Source organism: Podarcis melisellensis, assembly GCF_964234715.1.
Source record: "Podarcis melisellensis genome assembly, chromosome: 3".
NCBI classification, from domain to species: domain Eukaryota; kingdom Metazoa; phylum Chordata; class Lepidosauria; order Squamata; family Lacertidae; genus Podarcis; species Podarcis melisellensis.
The window spans coordinates 81,149,750-81,166,291 of NC_138530.1; the positions used below are offsets into that span (position 1 = coordinate 81,149,750).

Sequence of the window (16,542 nt, forward strand, 5' to 3'; positions counted from 1 at the left end):
AGATGATCTATGTACATACCCCAGAATTTTCTGCAAAGCGCTATAAATTTATATTGTGGATAAGTGGCATTTTAACAGAAATGGCTTGGGAAATGTATTCTCTTCCTTCCCCCCAATTTCAGTTACTTTGAAGAATGCTGCTGAGCTTCTCGAGTTTGCAGCAATGTACAACGCTGAGCAATTGAAACAATCTTGCTTACAATTCATCGTTCTAAACATGGCAGCTATACTTGAAACAAGGTAAAAGCAATCCCTGGCACTCCATGCTCAACTTACTGTCTCAGACCATAACCCACAGGGAAATGAGTAGTATATTAACGTGCATTGATAGTTTCCTACTTTGACATCAACACACCAGGTTTAACAAGCAGTTTGAAAATGTAACACATGAACATTTTAAAATAAAAGAGCTGGCAAGCAAGTGACATTGATAAACACATGCGATTTAAAGAGAATGCCTGTGTCACATTTCAAACAGATTTTCAGAATGGCGTGAGGGAGCCATTATTTAAAAGGTTTTGGAGGTTTGGCAAAAGTAACTATAGCTCCCTTTGGGCATTAAGGCTCATGTGCTGAGTAACAGGGGCACGCCAAGTAGTGTACAGGGCCTTTGAGTATTCAGCTGTGTACAGATAAGCTTTGTCAGCATAGATAGATGTGCTGTTCATCTGAAGGCTAGTGGATGGAGTTATTCATGGTATTGCCACTTCCTGCTGCCATGTCACTCAACACAGGAGCATTAAAGCCTGAAGAGGGTTTGTGCCTGTACTGGATCCCTGTCTTTCACTACATCAGTTTCAAGTTACATGGGCCTAGGCTCTAGATTTCCCAGTTCTGTTCTCTTAATATTTACCACTCAGATCTTTTTCCTGTTCTCACAGTCTTCTACGCTCTTCTCTTTGATCCATTTTGCTACTGGTGCCTTCTGAATGACAGGCTGCCTCCCATGTCTAAACCAACCTTCCTCAACCTTCCAGATATTTTGGACCACAACTCCCATTAGCCCCAGCCAGCAGAGCCAATAGTCAGGTTTGATGGGAATTGTAGTCAAAAACATGGAGGGCAGCAGATTGGGAGAGGTTGCTCTACATAATCTCTGCTCTTGTCCGTTCTCTTTCCTTTCATCATTTCTCCTTGCATACTTCACCCGCAGATTCTCTTTTCTGTACCGTCATAGCAGCACCTGTAGTTCTCTGCTTGATTCCTGGTCCTGGGAAGTTGTTATCTGGAGAGCTGTTGTACCATTACTCTTTCCACCCACTCACACTTGTACCATTAATAATAATAAAAAAAGATTACCTGGAAATTCTAGAATTGGAACTAAGCCAAGAGACAGTTCACAAGCAGGCATTTACAGGTCTAAGGTCTGTAGCAACTCATTAAACCCCCAGCACTTTAGAATCTTGTTCTGTTATCAGTACACCCAAATACTTTATGAATTAAGTAGAATTTATCAAGATTGCCTTTCATTTCCTTGTGCTTGGGCACAACTAAATGTTGAGTGTCATCAGCGAGCCACTCTTGAATTTGCATTTAATATGTGTTTGTCTTAGGGCTCTAGATGTTTTAAGTGATGACGTTTTGAAGGACCTTTCCGTTTCCTACAGAAAAATGGTAAGTGCTATTATTCGTTTAAGTAGGCTAGATTTTAAAGCAGCTTGAGTGATGAGATGTCTTGATATGTCTTTTGTTAAAAGAAATTCTGACCAATTTATTTTCTAATTGTGCAGCATTGATAATCTGTCTCACGGTTTAAATTGCCATAATAGAAAAAGAGTCCCGCAGATACTAAAGCAAGACTCCTCCAGAGTCTGCTGAACTGTCGTTATAATGAATAAAATATAGGTTTAGAAACTTTGTCAAGGCTTCACCAGGTATTTACAACTTTACTTGGATTATATTACTGCAAATGTTTTAGGTTACTTTATGAATCATCTTTATGAACACATCCTTAGATTAATCATATGGAGGGTTTCTCTACCATGCCATACTTTAAACAAGGGGTGGGTGGCTGTTCATTTTTGGTCTGAGGGCCACATTTACCCTGGGGAAAACCTCTGGGAGCCATATACCAGCAGTGTATGTGGCCCTCTTGACTGAAATAATCAGTCCAATGACCTGGGAGCACTGGGCTCCATCCGCAGCAGTGCTTTGCCACCAATAATAATAATAATAATAATAATAATAATAATTTATTATTTATACCCCGCCCATCTGGCTGGGCCTCCCCAGCCACTCTGGGCGGCTTCCATAAAAACCAAAAATACAGTAAAATATCACACGTTAAAAACGTCCCTGAACAGGGCTGCCTTAAGATGTCTCCTGAATGTCAGGTAGTTGTTTATCGCTTTGACATCTGCTGGAAGGGCGTTCCACAGGGTGGGCGCCACTACCGAGAAGGCCCTCTGCCTGGTTCCCTGTAGCTTTGCTTCTCGCAATGAGGGAACCGCCAGAAGGCCCTCGGCGCTGGACCTCAGCGTCCGGGCAGAATGATGGGGGTGGAGACGCTCCTTCAGGTATACTGGACCGAGGCCATTTAGGGCTTTAAAGGTCAGCACCAACACTTTGAATTGTGCTCGGAAACATACTGGGAGCCAATGTAGGTCTTTCAAGACCGGTGTTATATGGTCTCGGCGGCCGCTCCCAGTCACCAGTCTAGCTGCCGCATTCTGGATTAGTTGTAGTTTCCAAGTCACCTTCAAAGGTAGCCCCACGTAGAGTGCATTGCAGTAGTCCAAGCGGGAGATAACCAGAGCATGCACCACTCTGGCGAGACAGTCCGCAGGCAGATAGGGTCTCAGCCTACGTACCAGATGGAGCTGGTAAACAGCTGCCCTGGACACAGATTTGACCTGTGCCTCCATGGACAGCTGTGAGTCCAAAATGACTCCCAGGCTGCGCACAATGTTTGTTATCTTTGCTGCCACCAAAAATAGTGGTGTCTGGGTGCAGGGAGACAAAAATATGTGGGAAATGAGGCCCCCAAACTGGGGGTTAGTCACTCTTCTTCCAAACTGGATTTTATGGGATTTCAAAACGCACAGCAGCATAGATTTTTAAAATATGCATTCAGTGCCTACCTCTTTTTCCTAGTGCACAGCTTAACAAGCATTTGTGATGTTGTAGATTCCTGCTATGGTCAGAAGGGTAATTACTCCATACCAAGATGGCCCTGATATTAGTTCCTTGGAGCCTGAGGAAGGAGAAACCTTTGTCTTCCTGAAAGAAGAGCTGAGTGCAGAGCAAACTACTCAGTAAGTGTCTATCTGCCCTCCACCTTCTACTGCTGTGAGGGACGAGGCTTCTAGTGTGGCGGTAGCTCTGTTGCTTCACAGAGCCTCAGCGGCAGGTTTGCATTGCTCTGCTCACCTCTCGCCTGCTGTGTTCCTATTTGTTTTCAGTTATTCTAAGCAGCAAATCTGAAGCTAGAATGGAACAATGTGGATTGGTGTCAGTAAACACATTCCGTATAAAAGTTTTTAAATGTCAGAAATTTCTTTGGTAAGGAAAAACTACTGCCCATACATCTTTTGGTTCAAATAGTAAGGGGGACTGGGGTGGGATGGAGAAAGGATAATAAGAGTAATTTGCTTTTAAATGCACTGTGTTATGTTCCCTGGGTATCGTAAATCCCAGTGTGAATCTCATTATCCCAATTCAGAGCTGAGCAAGAAAAGATGGAGAAAGGGTATTTGTTAAAGCAGGGGATGATTTGTAGAGCTCAGACACTTAAATTTAAAGAAACAAATTCTTGTATTTTTATTTTTTTAAAAACGTTTGTCTAAAATAGCTTTTAAAAACTAGGTTAGGAAAAGACACGGTCCTGATACTGGGAAAACTTGGGCCTGGGAGAATGTAGTAAGAAAAGTTGAAATTCTGTTTGTCACAATAACAAAAGGAAGTGGAATCTAAATAAAAGTGTTTTGCTTTAATCCAGGGAAGCTCTTTTCAAAAAAGCAAAAGCAAAGGCGAAGAAGAAGCCACGAAAACGGTCAGACAGCTCAGGAGGGTATAATCTTTCTGATATTATTCAGAGCCCACCCTCTACAGGTTAGTGGCAGATGAGCTTTGTTTTCACTACTGATTTGTAGATTGCTTTTAAAGTGGTTGTCAGTTAAGTAAATAATAGTAATAATCTGCATACACACAAAATAGTAGTGTACTAGGTATGGTTCTCATTTCTATTAGTTCTGTAATGCCAGAGTTAGCTCTGGGATGCATGGATCTCAACATGGTTGAAGACTAGTCACCTAATACATTGTGAATATTGTATGGATCATGTAGGAAGCAATTAGTATGCATGCTTTCTTGATACTTTGGTCGAGTTATTTGTGGCTCTTTGCCTGTTCTTCTAGAGCCCCTTCCACCTGACAGGATCAGCGGAAGGTTTCTGATTCACATGTGTCAGCTGCCAATTTGTTTTTCATGTACTATTGTAAATCTGTTGTATCGTGTGACAATCGTTTTCCAGGCTGAAAAGTTGTTGGTGTGAGTGACTTGCTGGGGCTTGTTGCTACTGTATTGCCATTTGTTTTTGCTTTCATTGTGGCTGTGGACTTGATAATACATAATGTTTTGATTAAGCTCTGTAAATTGTACCCCAAGGCTGCAAAGAGCTGTGCTGAAATGAGTCAGGGCTTTCCCCTGACCTCTGAAGACAGTTGCAGGCAACTTCATTGCAGTCAAAGTGATGAAGCTAGTTCACTTGTGCAAGATGTGGTGCATTCAGCTGCTGCTGTTTCTCTCTGTCTCTGTCTCTGTCTCTCTCACTCTCTCTCCATTATATGCAAGAGTTTCCTCTCAATAGTCCATGACAAAGTAGAGCAAACTGAAATCTTCAACTGAAAAACATGTTACCTTATTCTGTATCGCAAGATGGCTTGTTTGTATCATTATTACAGTACAACTATACAATGCATAATAGATTACCTGATCACTGGTGTTGACTCCCAGAGCCTCAACAGGACCTTGCAGAAACAAACAACTTCAAGGGATGTTAGAATACATACATGCATACATATTCCTTAGCGTCAAGTTTGGCTGCTGCCCCAGCATAGGCAGCAGTAGCACTGGGCATCAGGAAAAGCAGAAGACACTCTTCTGTTCCTGCACAGGGCTCAGTTTCCTTAACAAGAGCCAGTAAAGGCATTGGGAACAACAGACAGGGCTCTCCCCTGTGCCTCTTCATTTCCCAGAAAGTACAGTGGTACCTCGGGTTACAGACGCTTTAGGTTACAGACTCTGCGAACCCAGAAATAGTACCTTGGGTTAAGAAGCCATCTGCTAAACTTGCTGGTGTAGCAAGTGTAACTGTTGGCGGTGTGTGCATGCGCCTGGATGCAAGGGTGAGATCAGGGCTGGATCTTTTGAAGTCAAGCAGATGGGCTGTAAGGCATGGGATAGCAATCCCCACCCCAACTCAAACAACTTTTTCATCTCAGGGAACTTACATTGCCAGGATATGGTGTTAATCAAGCTTGAATTACAGAGACTAACCATTTCTTTTTTCCTTCCTCTCCTAATACTTGTAGGGATACTGAAACTAGATAAAACCAACTCCATTGAATCCCTCCCTGAAATGCTGACCTCGGATTCTGAAGGTAGCTACGTAGGAGTGAATAGCCCCAGAGATTTGCAGTCCCCTGACTTCACAGCAGGATTCAATGCAGATAAAGTTGAGGTTAGAGCATCTTAATTTCTCTTTTTGCTTCAGTGTTTACTAATTAAATAAAACACAGCATCTAATGTTTTTAAACATGTGTGCCAATCTTTTCTTTTTGCTTTTTGCTTTTGAGTTTGCAAAAAAAAAAAAAAAAAAGCCCAAAAAGAAGAATAAGCTTGGGGATCTTCTTGAACAGCAAACAAACCTTGATGGGTCTTCAAAATTCTGGTGTGGCTGTGATGAGACACATTTAATGTATATTCATTTGGTAACTGAATAATGCAGATATTATGTCTCTTCTTTAGTTGGCTTCTTTCTAATCTTTATGTATGCCACATAACAGAATACCTTCTTTGCTTAATGTAGCATAAATTTTAAAGGAGCGAAATGGCTACATTGTTGCATTTAATTGAATAGTTGTATTGGATGCAGTAATATGAATAAGTTATAAAAGGATTCTCTTAAAACTTGAAGGACTGTAGCTCTTATAAATACCACTTACTGTGAACATGATTACACTCTTGAAATACATTCACAGTGCAGTCCAGAGCACCATGCAGGGCTTTTGACATGTTAAGCCACAGACCTTCCACGCTGTGTTGCATGGCAAACCATTTCTAAAGCTGAAGGGTGTTGAAAATCCCGCAGAATATTGTGACTTAAAACTGTATAATTTTAGTGTGCTTTGACTTTAGGTGAAAGAGAAAATGTGTGTTTCCAGTGCACACGTTCCAAATGCTAAAAAAGAGGTGAAAATACCCGAGAGAACATCGTTGCAAAAAATATCTCTTCCACAGTGCATTCCTAACAACAAAAACACCTCCGCAAGCTCTTCCAACTGGGTTATCAGCTCTTTTAGGTATATATGTTTGTTCCCACGTGTGTCATGTGCTGAGTTATTAACAGTATTTGAGTCGGTTGCTGATGCCATGAATTAGGTAAGTTAAAATGTGAATTGAATTTCTCCTCCATCCTAGTGAGTCTTCATTGTGGAAGGGAAGTTCACATTCCAGAGGGCATTTGCCCTGCATAGTTGTTGACATGTTTTCTGACGCATCAGATGTCCAGGTTATTTAGTGTTAGTTATGCACATTAAGTTAAAAGCAATTATATTGACTCTGTGTTGAAAGTGCTACTTCCCCCTTTTCATTGGTAGTTACTACGACTTTAGCTGTGTAAAAGTTGCAGCCCAAACGTGCTGGCTTTTAAGGATCTACTTCATGGTAGGCTTTGAAAGAAAAGTCACCAAACTTCACACGAACTAATGTATTGGGCATTGTCAGTGAAACTAAAAGCGTCCCTGGTGTTTGCATGTGTTCCCTAAAAAACATATAAAACATTCTATTTGAGGTTTGCCATAATTGAGGAAGGAGACATAAATTATACATCCAGTTACAAAATATATGCAAGATATAGAATATTTCAGTGGTACTTGGCAAGTAGAAGATAAGTAAAAATGGATGTCTTGAAAAGTAACAACTTGTTGTGGTGTTGTTGTTGTTTCATTCAGTCCTGCCAGTCCCCCTGCTATGGATTTAAGAACTATTATGGAAATTGAAGAAAACATGCAAAAATGTGGAAGCATGCCAAAGATAAATTCAGGGTTGGTAAAAGAAAATGATTTAATAAGAGAAATGATAAGATCTACTTGTGTTAATTTAAATTGTTAATTTACTTATAAATTTCTTATTTTTGAGGGGGCACTTTGAAACTTTATTTTGGAAAAAAAATTATGGGGCTCTGATCTACCTGATGATATAGCACCTGTCTTGCCTCAGAAATATTGTTTATTAATTGCATGATTGTGTAAAAACAGATCAGGAGGGATAGAATGGAAAGATTTGTGCCTCCTTCCCCCGGCTCCACTGGTGGTATCACAGCTATGCTAATTTAGGACCTACATTGAGCTGTTAGTTTGTGTGATTATTTGATAGGCTGTAGTAAACTACACGTTTCTGTTTGTAATTTTTAGTAGACCCACTTCTCATGGAAGTAAGCTTTCTCAGAAGCAAAGGAAGCTGATTGCTATGGCTGCTAAGGATAACAGCCCAGAGATTGTGCCAGAGGCAGCCATGCCACCAACACCCCAAAATGCTGCAAAACCAGGGAATGTGTGGTATGTTTCTTAGTATGCCTTAGTGTTAATGCTTGTTGGGATCTATTTCAGTCTTTAAAATAAGCTTTGTTTCAGCTGAGCAGAACACCTAAGTAACTTACTAAGTGCTGAGGAATTTACCTGAACCCAAGTAGTGTTTTCAGAAGCATATCTTTTCTGGTGTGGGCAAGCTTTCTCAGGGTTCATGAACAAACCTATATATACAAACGACTAACTGCAGTGCTAATTTTGAGGAGTTGACTACTCTGTATGAAGTGTGATATTGATCAGTAGGGTTTCAAGAGTCTGGAAAACCAGGCCATTGCAATCATCTATATTTTCTCGGTCAAGCTGCCTTCTACAGAATCATGCTATTGACCCCTCTAACTTAGTGCTGTTCACCATCTTGCCAGAATTCTTTCCTTCTCTTTTGCACCTTTCTTTTTAACTAGAGTTGTCTTAGATTGCATCTGGGACCTTGTACAAAGTAAGTGAATATTGCATTTTCCAAAGCATTTCCAAAGTTTTGTAGTTTTCCACAGTAGCCCAAGGGGGGGGGGACACACTGGGCACCTTTAAAAATTGCATTATATATCAGTCATGTTTGTATCCTGTGCTTCCTACCAGGAGCTCAGGATATACTACATTTTCCCACTTCATACTCTCAACAGCCCTTTGAACTTGGATAGGCTGAGAGATGATGACTAGGCCGATATTACACAGTGAGCTCCATAGCTGAGCAGACATTTCAACATGGTTGGAAATTTATTTTTCTTTCCACTACAATACATTACACTGGCATACATTGGTGTACTTCAGCTGTGGAATGAGTTTTGGTTTAATTTTAATGTGGGCATAGATGGCCAAACTTCCTTCATAAAATTCCTTTGGCTGCAAAAAATGGAAAATGGCAAACCCCCTAAAAGCTTTAAGCAGACCATCAGTGTGAAATCTTATAGTATTTTTTTCTTTAAAAAGAATTATGGCTCATTGGATAATGGAATTTATTTTAATGTCCTTTTTGAATATATATATATAACACTACTGCTGGATTGATGACAATTCCTCATTAACAAACATGGTTCTCATTAAGGATTCTTGACTTAACTAATTTAGAGTGACAGAAAAGAGTTTGCATTTGTCTTAAGCTTGTTGAGTTCTGGTATAACCCTGACTGCTTTGAAGCCCAAATGAACTCACATGCATACATTTGGCACCACGTTGAGGTTTCCGTGCTTGCAGTATGTGGCATTCTCCAGACTTTTGTTTTGCAGTGAAACAAGATCCTTGTCTTGGAAATTCAGCAGCTCTACTGGCAAGACAACATGCCAGATGGGTGTGGGACCTTCTGGAACTTTCTTCTTCTTCTTTTTTTGGTTGACATGGAGACTCAATATATCTTAAACCATGCTTGCCAAAAGAAACCTCTAGTTTCATGGTTTGCAGGGGGGAGGGAGTTAGGACTGTGGAGTGTTCTTTGAAGATTAATTAATAAAAACAAACCCAGCGTTGAGCATTTTTGGAAGCACAATTGTTGGCAAGCAAATAAAAGGTTGAAGGTAAACTAGCACACACGCCCAGCAAAAAATACCTCTGACCAAGTTTTCAAGGTGCACTTATTATAATAGTATTTGGTGGGGGAGTGCAGTAATACCTTTGCTGAGAGATGCTGCTTGCATATAACATTTCAATCATCTTCTGACAGGATGGAATAGAAAGCTAAATTGGCATCATGGCAAACATTTCAGATAATGGATTTGAATTTTCATAAATAGCATTTATTTCACTTCTAATGCCTAGGGCTTGTCGTATATTAATTAACAGTTACATGAAAAAGCTTGGAGAAGCTTGGGATGGACTTGACCTATAGGGGCCAGCGACATTGACACTTCAGTTATAACCAAAGTCTGCACAGGAATGTATCCTTCTAGAGAATGAGAGCTTTTAACATCCAGCAGGCAAAGCTTGGAGCATGATACTTACTGTGTATAAGTAAAGGGCTGTAGCTCAGTGGTAGAGCACCTGCTTTCTCTGGAAAGCCACTTGCCCTCTGCCCGTCAGTTTCCGCAGTACTGAGCTCATTGGACCAGTGGTCTGACTTAGCATAAGGCATCTTTCTGTGTTCCTCACTTGGGGCTTTTTCCTAGGTCTCTTTCCTCCACTGTCTTTTATTAGGCCTTTGCACCAGCCTCTAATTCAAACAAGACAGAATTATAGCAGCACACAAAAAACACTTTGCAATAGGAGAGTTGTATTTACTGCTATGCAAAACAGTTGGAATAGTACGGTTAAAATAAACCCTGCTTACTAATCTGTCCAAATAGAAATGTGTAACTTTATTTGAAATTGGCCCAAACCTAAAGAAGGAGACAGGTTTCAGAGCTGCAAGGGTAGTAGCGGATGACTTTCTGCATGGCTTATATTATAATTCTCTTCAACTTTGCTACAGCAGGGATGCTGACTGTGAGCCTGTGAAGTTCTCTTGTATTCAGTCTGACCGTTTCAGCCCTCAATGATCTTTCAAGTCTCATGCAAAAGCTTTCCCCAGACCATAGGAGCCAACTTCTAGGGGCCAATGTCCCTTCACCCCCCCCCAATAAAATATTTGAGGGAGCCAGAGCCCCCCAAAGTCAATGGCCATTGTCATTCAAATGGTATGTGTGCCATGTCATGTGATCGATTGTGCAGGGCGAGGCTTATCTAGCCCGCCCAATATTTTATTCAAGTTGGCACCTCTGCCCCAGTCCTGAGTTCAGCAAAACAATTGCCAGTAGTCAGTCTAACTTGAAGCCAAGTATTACTCTCAAAACAAGAGTTGCAAATCAAATTTTGTTCCTTTAAAAAAGAAGTTATTTATAGACTGTGCTCAGAAGATATTTACAACAATGTTAAAAATGGTCCGAAAGGATCTCTCCAATGGGCAACAATGTTTCTGTGTAACTAATGGTAAGGTAAAGTGAGGCCTCATTGTTTGTGAATAGTTGGGGAATAACCAGATCTTCTTTTACCGCCTGTTCCCAATTGCATTAGTACTAGAGTATGTGTCTGCAGCCTTCATCCATCTTTGGTCTTCAGTTGTTGTTGGACTACAATTCCTGTCATCCCCAACCATTCTCTATGGAATGTGTAGTCCAACATCTAGGGACTCAAGTTTGGGAGTGCTGGGTGAGACTAGTAAGCACTTTTGCCTAGTAACTCCTGTCTATTTTATAGGGTCTTCAGTATACTTAAGATGACTCAATAACTCCAGTTGGTTGGTAGGGTATAAATACTCTTAAGTAAATAATAAATAGGCATGGATATGCAACAGATTTGTGTTAATTAGGATTTTCACACAATTTTAGTCTGTTGGTAAAATAATTTCCAGACAGAATGAATGAATGAACTTTATTACTGTCGCAGACCAGGATAGACAGAAGGATAGACAGAAAAATCTCTAGGATCTTCTGGAAGTTACAACATAGCAGTGTTTGATTCATTTAGTTTGGTGTGACTCAAATATAGCACAAAAGGTACAAGGGTTTGAGACTTTATCCCTCTTTTCTGCTAAAGGGCTTCTTCATTGCAATCTGCTTCGCCAAAGTCATTCCGTAATCTCTTGGAGGAAGGGAAAAGAACAGTTGGTGCCAGTTCTGGAAAACATTGTGCTAAAGTGATGGACGATGCACAAGATCAAAAATCTCTGAGGTGAGAAAGTATAACATTTATTTGCACGTTTCTGGTGAGCACGGAAGTTGTGCACATCAATATAAAAAGCTATTTAAGTACTTACATACAAAGCATCTCATTTTAGTCAAATATATGTTCTGATAGCATGCTATATTTCATTGTTTTAAAGCTATCATAAACTATCATAAACAGAATAAATGATAGATCACTTATGGTACTTCCATAATATTGTATAGATATGTCTAATTTGATAGCTTAATCAGTGAAGTGGCTTAGGGAAGCTTATTCTCAGTAGCAGATCAACTGAGATGTGTGTATAATGTTACTTCTTTGGGTTTAACGCCAGTTTAATGTAAGTGAAGAAGTTGGGGGGGGTAGAGAGAGAGGTATAGTCTACTTTCTATGTGGCTGTTAAAAAAAATGATCTCTACCTTGAGCCAAGCCATCCCATTAGTGAAGGGAGGCAACATCTATCCCCACTTCCATCCTTTTCATAAATAGATGCCCTGGTTTCTATAGATAAATAAAACTTGCCTTTTTTAAAAAAAATCAAATGGAAAATGTGGGATTTATTTTTTTAAAAAGAAAAAGAAAACAAATTCTACTCAAAATATGTATTCCTCATACTATTCCAGAGACCAGAATTCATGTTGGCTGGCAACCTTTTTACTTCCTTAGGTGATGTTTTTAATCAACAGTTTTTCTGTTAATATTTTATTTGTGTCTCTAGATGCTCAACTGCCACTGCTGTTGGGGCTGAAAATCAACATTTTAATGAACCAACACTGTCGGAAAATCTGAAGTAAGTTGGATTTGTAATTAAAAGTATTTGTAGGAAAATGTCTTCTGCGATATGGTGACATCTTTCATTTGGTAATCTACCTTGCAGCCCTTGGTTAGCAGCATCCTTTATGAGTCCAGTTGTAGCAACAACTATCACATTTGCAGAAATTGTAGAGGAAGAACTCCAGCAAGAAGCTGCTCTCATCCGGAGTAGAGAGAAACCTTTAGCTTTGATCCAGGTAAGGCAAAATGCTCAGTACAATAAGTTAAGAGTGGCTGATTACCATTCTTTTTATTTTATTAAGTACATTTTTATCGAGACCTTTGGCCCCAACAAGCTGTTTACAACCACTTTTTGAAAATACAATCCAATATAACATTCTGCTATGTTGTTTATGATATGCTGTGTTATTCACATGCCTTCAGGTCAAGTATTTTCTTAATGCCAGTTCAGTATTATTTGTTTATTTCTCATATCATAATTCCGCCACCTTCCAGGCGTTGTTGGACTACAGCTCACTTCATCCTGACTGTTGGTCATTCTGGGTGGGGCTGATTGGAGTAGGGAGTCTAACAACAGGGCTAGAAATGTCCCCCCTGAATCCAATTTGGGGCCTGATCTGGCATTTCAGAGCATCTCTAGTCAACTTGAATCTGAATAGAGCGAATCAGGAGCCTTGAACTGTGTTTAGTTAGGGTTCTAAAGCCTAACTAAGCATGCAGTTAGGGCAGGGGAAAGGAGATGCAGGCAGACTTCCTGCATCCTCTGCATTCTGTCCACCCCCCCCCACCAACTCACAAATCACCCAATGCCTTAAACTGCTCCAGGCCCAATTTGGTATGAGCTTCAGCTGGAGCAGTTGCACAGGCCAGTCCAACAACAACTGGAGGCCCTTCCCTTGATTTAACTAGTCCTAACCAATAGATCTATGTGCTCAGTTGATTCCCTTGTGCCATAGTTCAAGAGAGGTTGGATGTGTTGTTTCCTTAATGGGAGAATGTGGGATTACAGTTAATTACGTCTCGCGAGGCTTTGCCGTGCTACTGAGTTTGCCAGAAGACTTGGGCACTTTGAGGCTTAAGGGTCTGGTGACGTCCGTTCTTCTCTGCTTGTGTAAACATCATCCTTAGCCCTGTCAGATTTCAAAAAACATCACCCTCCCCTTTCTTCCTCTCTTCTTTCAGATAGAAGAACGTGCTATCCAGGACCTGTTAATCCACTATCAAGCAGTAGGCAACCCCGATGAGTTTGTTGTGGTTGAAAGGTCTCCACAAGGGCCAATAGCAGCTCCAATGTGGAACAAGCATTGATCTGGACTAAGCTTGGATTTTGTGAAGATGTGTGCCCTAAGATTGAGGATAGTAACGTGTGTCCATCTCTTTTCAACATAGTACCTGCTTTGAAAATGTATCTTCCTTATCCGACTGCATTACTAATTGTTCATATTACGAAGGTTCATATTATGAAGATGGAGAATGAAGTCTGCATATACTTAGAAGTAAGTATATGTAGTTTTAAGTAGGGCTGTATGAGCTTACCCTTTTAGTAATTAGCAAAAGGTGGAAAGCCAAGTGTTTTTTCTCCAGTTAACAACAGCTGAACTGTCAATATCATGCATACATGTTGAATTAATGCAAATGAATGATCAGCCAGAATACCACAAATTTTGATTTCCTAAATTTTGTTACTGTGTGTGGAATAAGAGAAAAAGAAAAAAAATGTTGTCTGCTGAAGCAATGGTATCCAATGTCTGGTATGTTTCGGTGCCTCATTCTTGCTATTCTGGACAGTGCTTGTTGCCATCATGCCTTATACAAACAAGTCTGTACTGGGTAGGCATTTCATCCTGGTTTAAGTAGGTATTCAAGTTCTTCTGAGATTGCCCTTGTAATAATGCAGACTTTACTGTTCTGGGAGTCCAGATCAAATAGAAAAAAGGCATATTTTGGCTTGTATGGCAAAAATGGGAAGGGGGTAGGTAGCAGCATGCTAAACTGCAAAATATTTCCAGAAAAGCACATGCTATTAATTAAGCATTAAAACTATTCATACAAATGAGCATTGCATTTTGATAATTTTCACTTGTAACAGATGCATTGGTACTCTGTGTTCAAAACCCTATGCCTGATTGTGGATGATTTTTCTTGTCATTGGAAAGTCTTATAAAAGAATGTTTGTTAACTGTATTAAAAGTGCTGTTGGTCGGATCAGGGTTTGTGTATGTGTGGGTGTGGGGAGGCCAAATTTCAATTATCTCAACATTTGTTGAAATGATGAGGAAGCTTTGGAGATTGTTGATCTCCACCTCCCTGATGTGACTGCAACGTCTTTCACTCCTTTGACTTGCGGGGCTGATTTGACTGGTCTGATTGACCAGGTGGGTGTCCCCTTCCACATTCACTACTCCTTGGCCAAAGGTATGTGATAGCTACACTTCTCTGATAGAACCTCCAAACTCCCATCAGCCAAAATCAACATGACCAATGGTCAGGGATGATGTTAGTTGGAGCCGCAGTTTAGTCACCTGTAGTCTACATTAAATTTAGTTGTATCTCATGGTGTGCAGTTGAACACCAAAAATTACTCTTTAAACACAATAAAGAGCAAGTGGTGGTTTAGCATGAGCTACCACAGGATACACATTAGTTAGCGGGTTATTTCTGTGGATTAGCTGAATTATTTTTATAGCACCCTCTGTTGCCACATTTTAATAACACATTTTAAATGTTCTAGATGACTAGCGTAGATCCGCCCTCTGTTTCCCCCCTCAAGTTAAGGTCTTTCATAATGCTTCATATATACAACAGGTGTACCTATGGCTGATTTTCTCATGTACTGGTGAAGGCGCTCAATATAGCTCTTTTTGTGAGTGGGAAGAGTGAGAAAAAGACTGCACTGCGCAAGTTTTCAAAATACCAAGCAAAAAGACAGTTGACTAGACAAAATTCTTATTATTGCACAAGAAAATAATGGAGTGTATAACTGATAATTCCTAGTTGTTAGTTGAGCAGTATGTTGTGGCTATATTCAGAATCAACTGATGAAGGAGGACTCATGACAAATATCATGGATATAACACAAAACTTCCTCTGTGTAACTAAAATTACTAACCTTGGTGTTCCACAATTAAGAGTTAGTCCTTGGAACATCATCTGAGCTTTCTTGACACTATTGGGGAATCACAGGAGCTGCATTTTCTTGTTCACTCTTGAGTAGTAATTTCAAACATACAATGAATATGCTTCAACTACATGCCTGTCGTGTTATGGTCATTTTATTTATATATTTTTTAACGCGCCTGCTTCTCCCAAAGGGACAAATCAAAATTTGGAGAAGGGGCCAACTGTGAGCTCCTGACTTTGCTTTAGGTCCAGATTTAATCCTTGCCTCCCCCTCCTCCAGTTCGTCTGTTATAATTACAAAGCGAGTCCCTTGCCCAGCGACAGTCACAAAATAAATTAGTGCTGTCTGGCTATTAAACTGTTCCTTCTGTAAACTCTTTGCAAATGGGCAAAAGTCCATCACTTTATTATTTTGATGTAAATGAATTTTGTACCCTTGAACTCTAAAAAGTAGATTTTGCAATATTATGTACAAAGGAATTGCATGACACACTCTCAGGATTGGTGCTGCTTTTAAAAAAATGTTGTTCTGGGAGTACATGTAAATTTTAGGATTCCCTAAAATTTATTTATATATTTTCCTGTAAAACAAGATGGCTTATTATGGGGAAATTGCCTCTTTCTTTGAAGGATTGCCAACTACTCCCCAAAACTGATACCTTTACTGGAAAAAAACAAAAAAACAAAACACAACTTCAGTTCTGAATACCGTAGGCGGACAGTTAATGGCACTGTGTGTGTCATCTGTGAAAAGTGACACTGCCAGTGTTTACACGAGAGTCATCTTAAGCACTCATCGAGGAAATACAATCAGCAGTTATGATGTTCTCTCATTTGCAATAGTATCCTTGAATTTTGGAGCTTTTAGAACTTTTTTAGCCTGCAGGCTGTGCACTCATACTTGGCAGCTCAAAAATTGCACACCTGCTTATGTGTTATTAAAAAAAAGAAAAATCTTGCCAATGAACCCAATTCTCTCCTACAAGGCAATTCCCTTTTCCCTTCCTGTTGCCAATCTGTTACGCAAGAATTCCACACAGGACCACTGTCCCCTATTAAAAAAATCCTGTGGGAGTCTTGCACCGAAGCTCAAATACAGTGTGGGAAAGCCATAAATGCACAGTCCTAATTATGTGCAAAGACTTATTTGTGTTGCAGAGGAATAAATACGGATATAAGCCCAACAAACAGAAACTATTAAAGCTTCATC

The 16,542-nt window shown here is 40.1% G+C and overlaps 1 protein-coding gene across 1 annotated transcript in view; it reads left to right on the forward strand.

Moving 5' to 3' along the window:
* IBTK (inhibitor of Bruton tyrosine kinase) overlaps positions 1-14,420 on the forward strand; it is a 43,430-nt gene extending 29,010 nt beyond the window's left edge. The window contains exons 18-29 of the mRNA XM_081904848.1: positions 123-240; positions 1,554-1,614; positions 3,127-3,254; positions 3,938-4,050; positions 5,532-5,680; positions 6,358-6,521; positions 7,173-7,265; positions 7,635-7,778; positions 11,310-11,444; positions 12,157-12,228; positions 12,316-12,448; positions 13,395-14,420. Coding sequence (XP_081760974.1) covers positions 123-240; positions 1,554-1,614; positions 3,127-3,254; positions 3,938-4,050; positions 5,532-5,680; positions 6,358-6,521; positions 7,173-7,265; positions 7,635-7,778; positions 11,310-11,444; positions 12,157-12,228; positions 12,316-12,448; positions 13,395-13,520 — 1,436 coding nt within the window. The 3' untranslated portion in view covers positions 13,521-14,420. The remainder of the gene's footprint in view (positions 1-122; positions 241-1,553; positions 1,615-3,126; positions 3,255-3,937; positions 4,051-5,531; positions 5,681-6,357; positions 6,522-7,172; positions 7,266-7,634; positions 7,779-11,309; positions 11,445-12,156; positions 12,229-12,315; positions 12,449-13,394) is intronic.
* Positions 14,421-16,542: the final 2,122 nt, after the last annotated feature.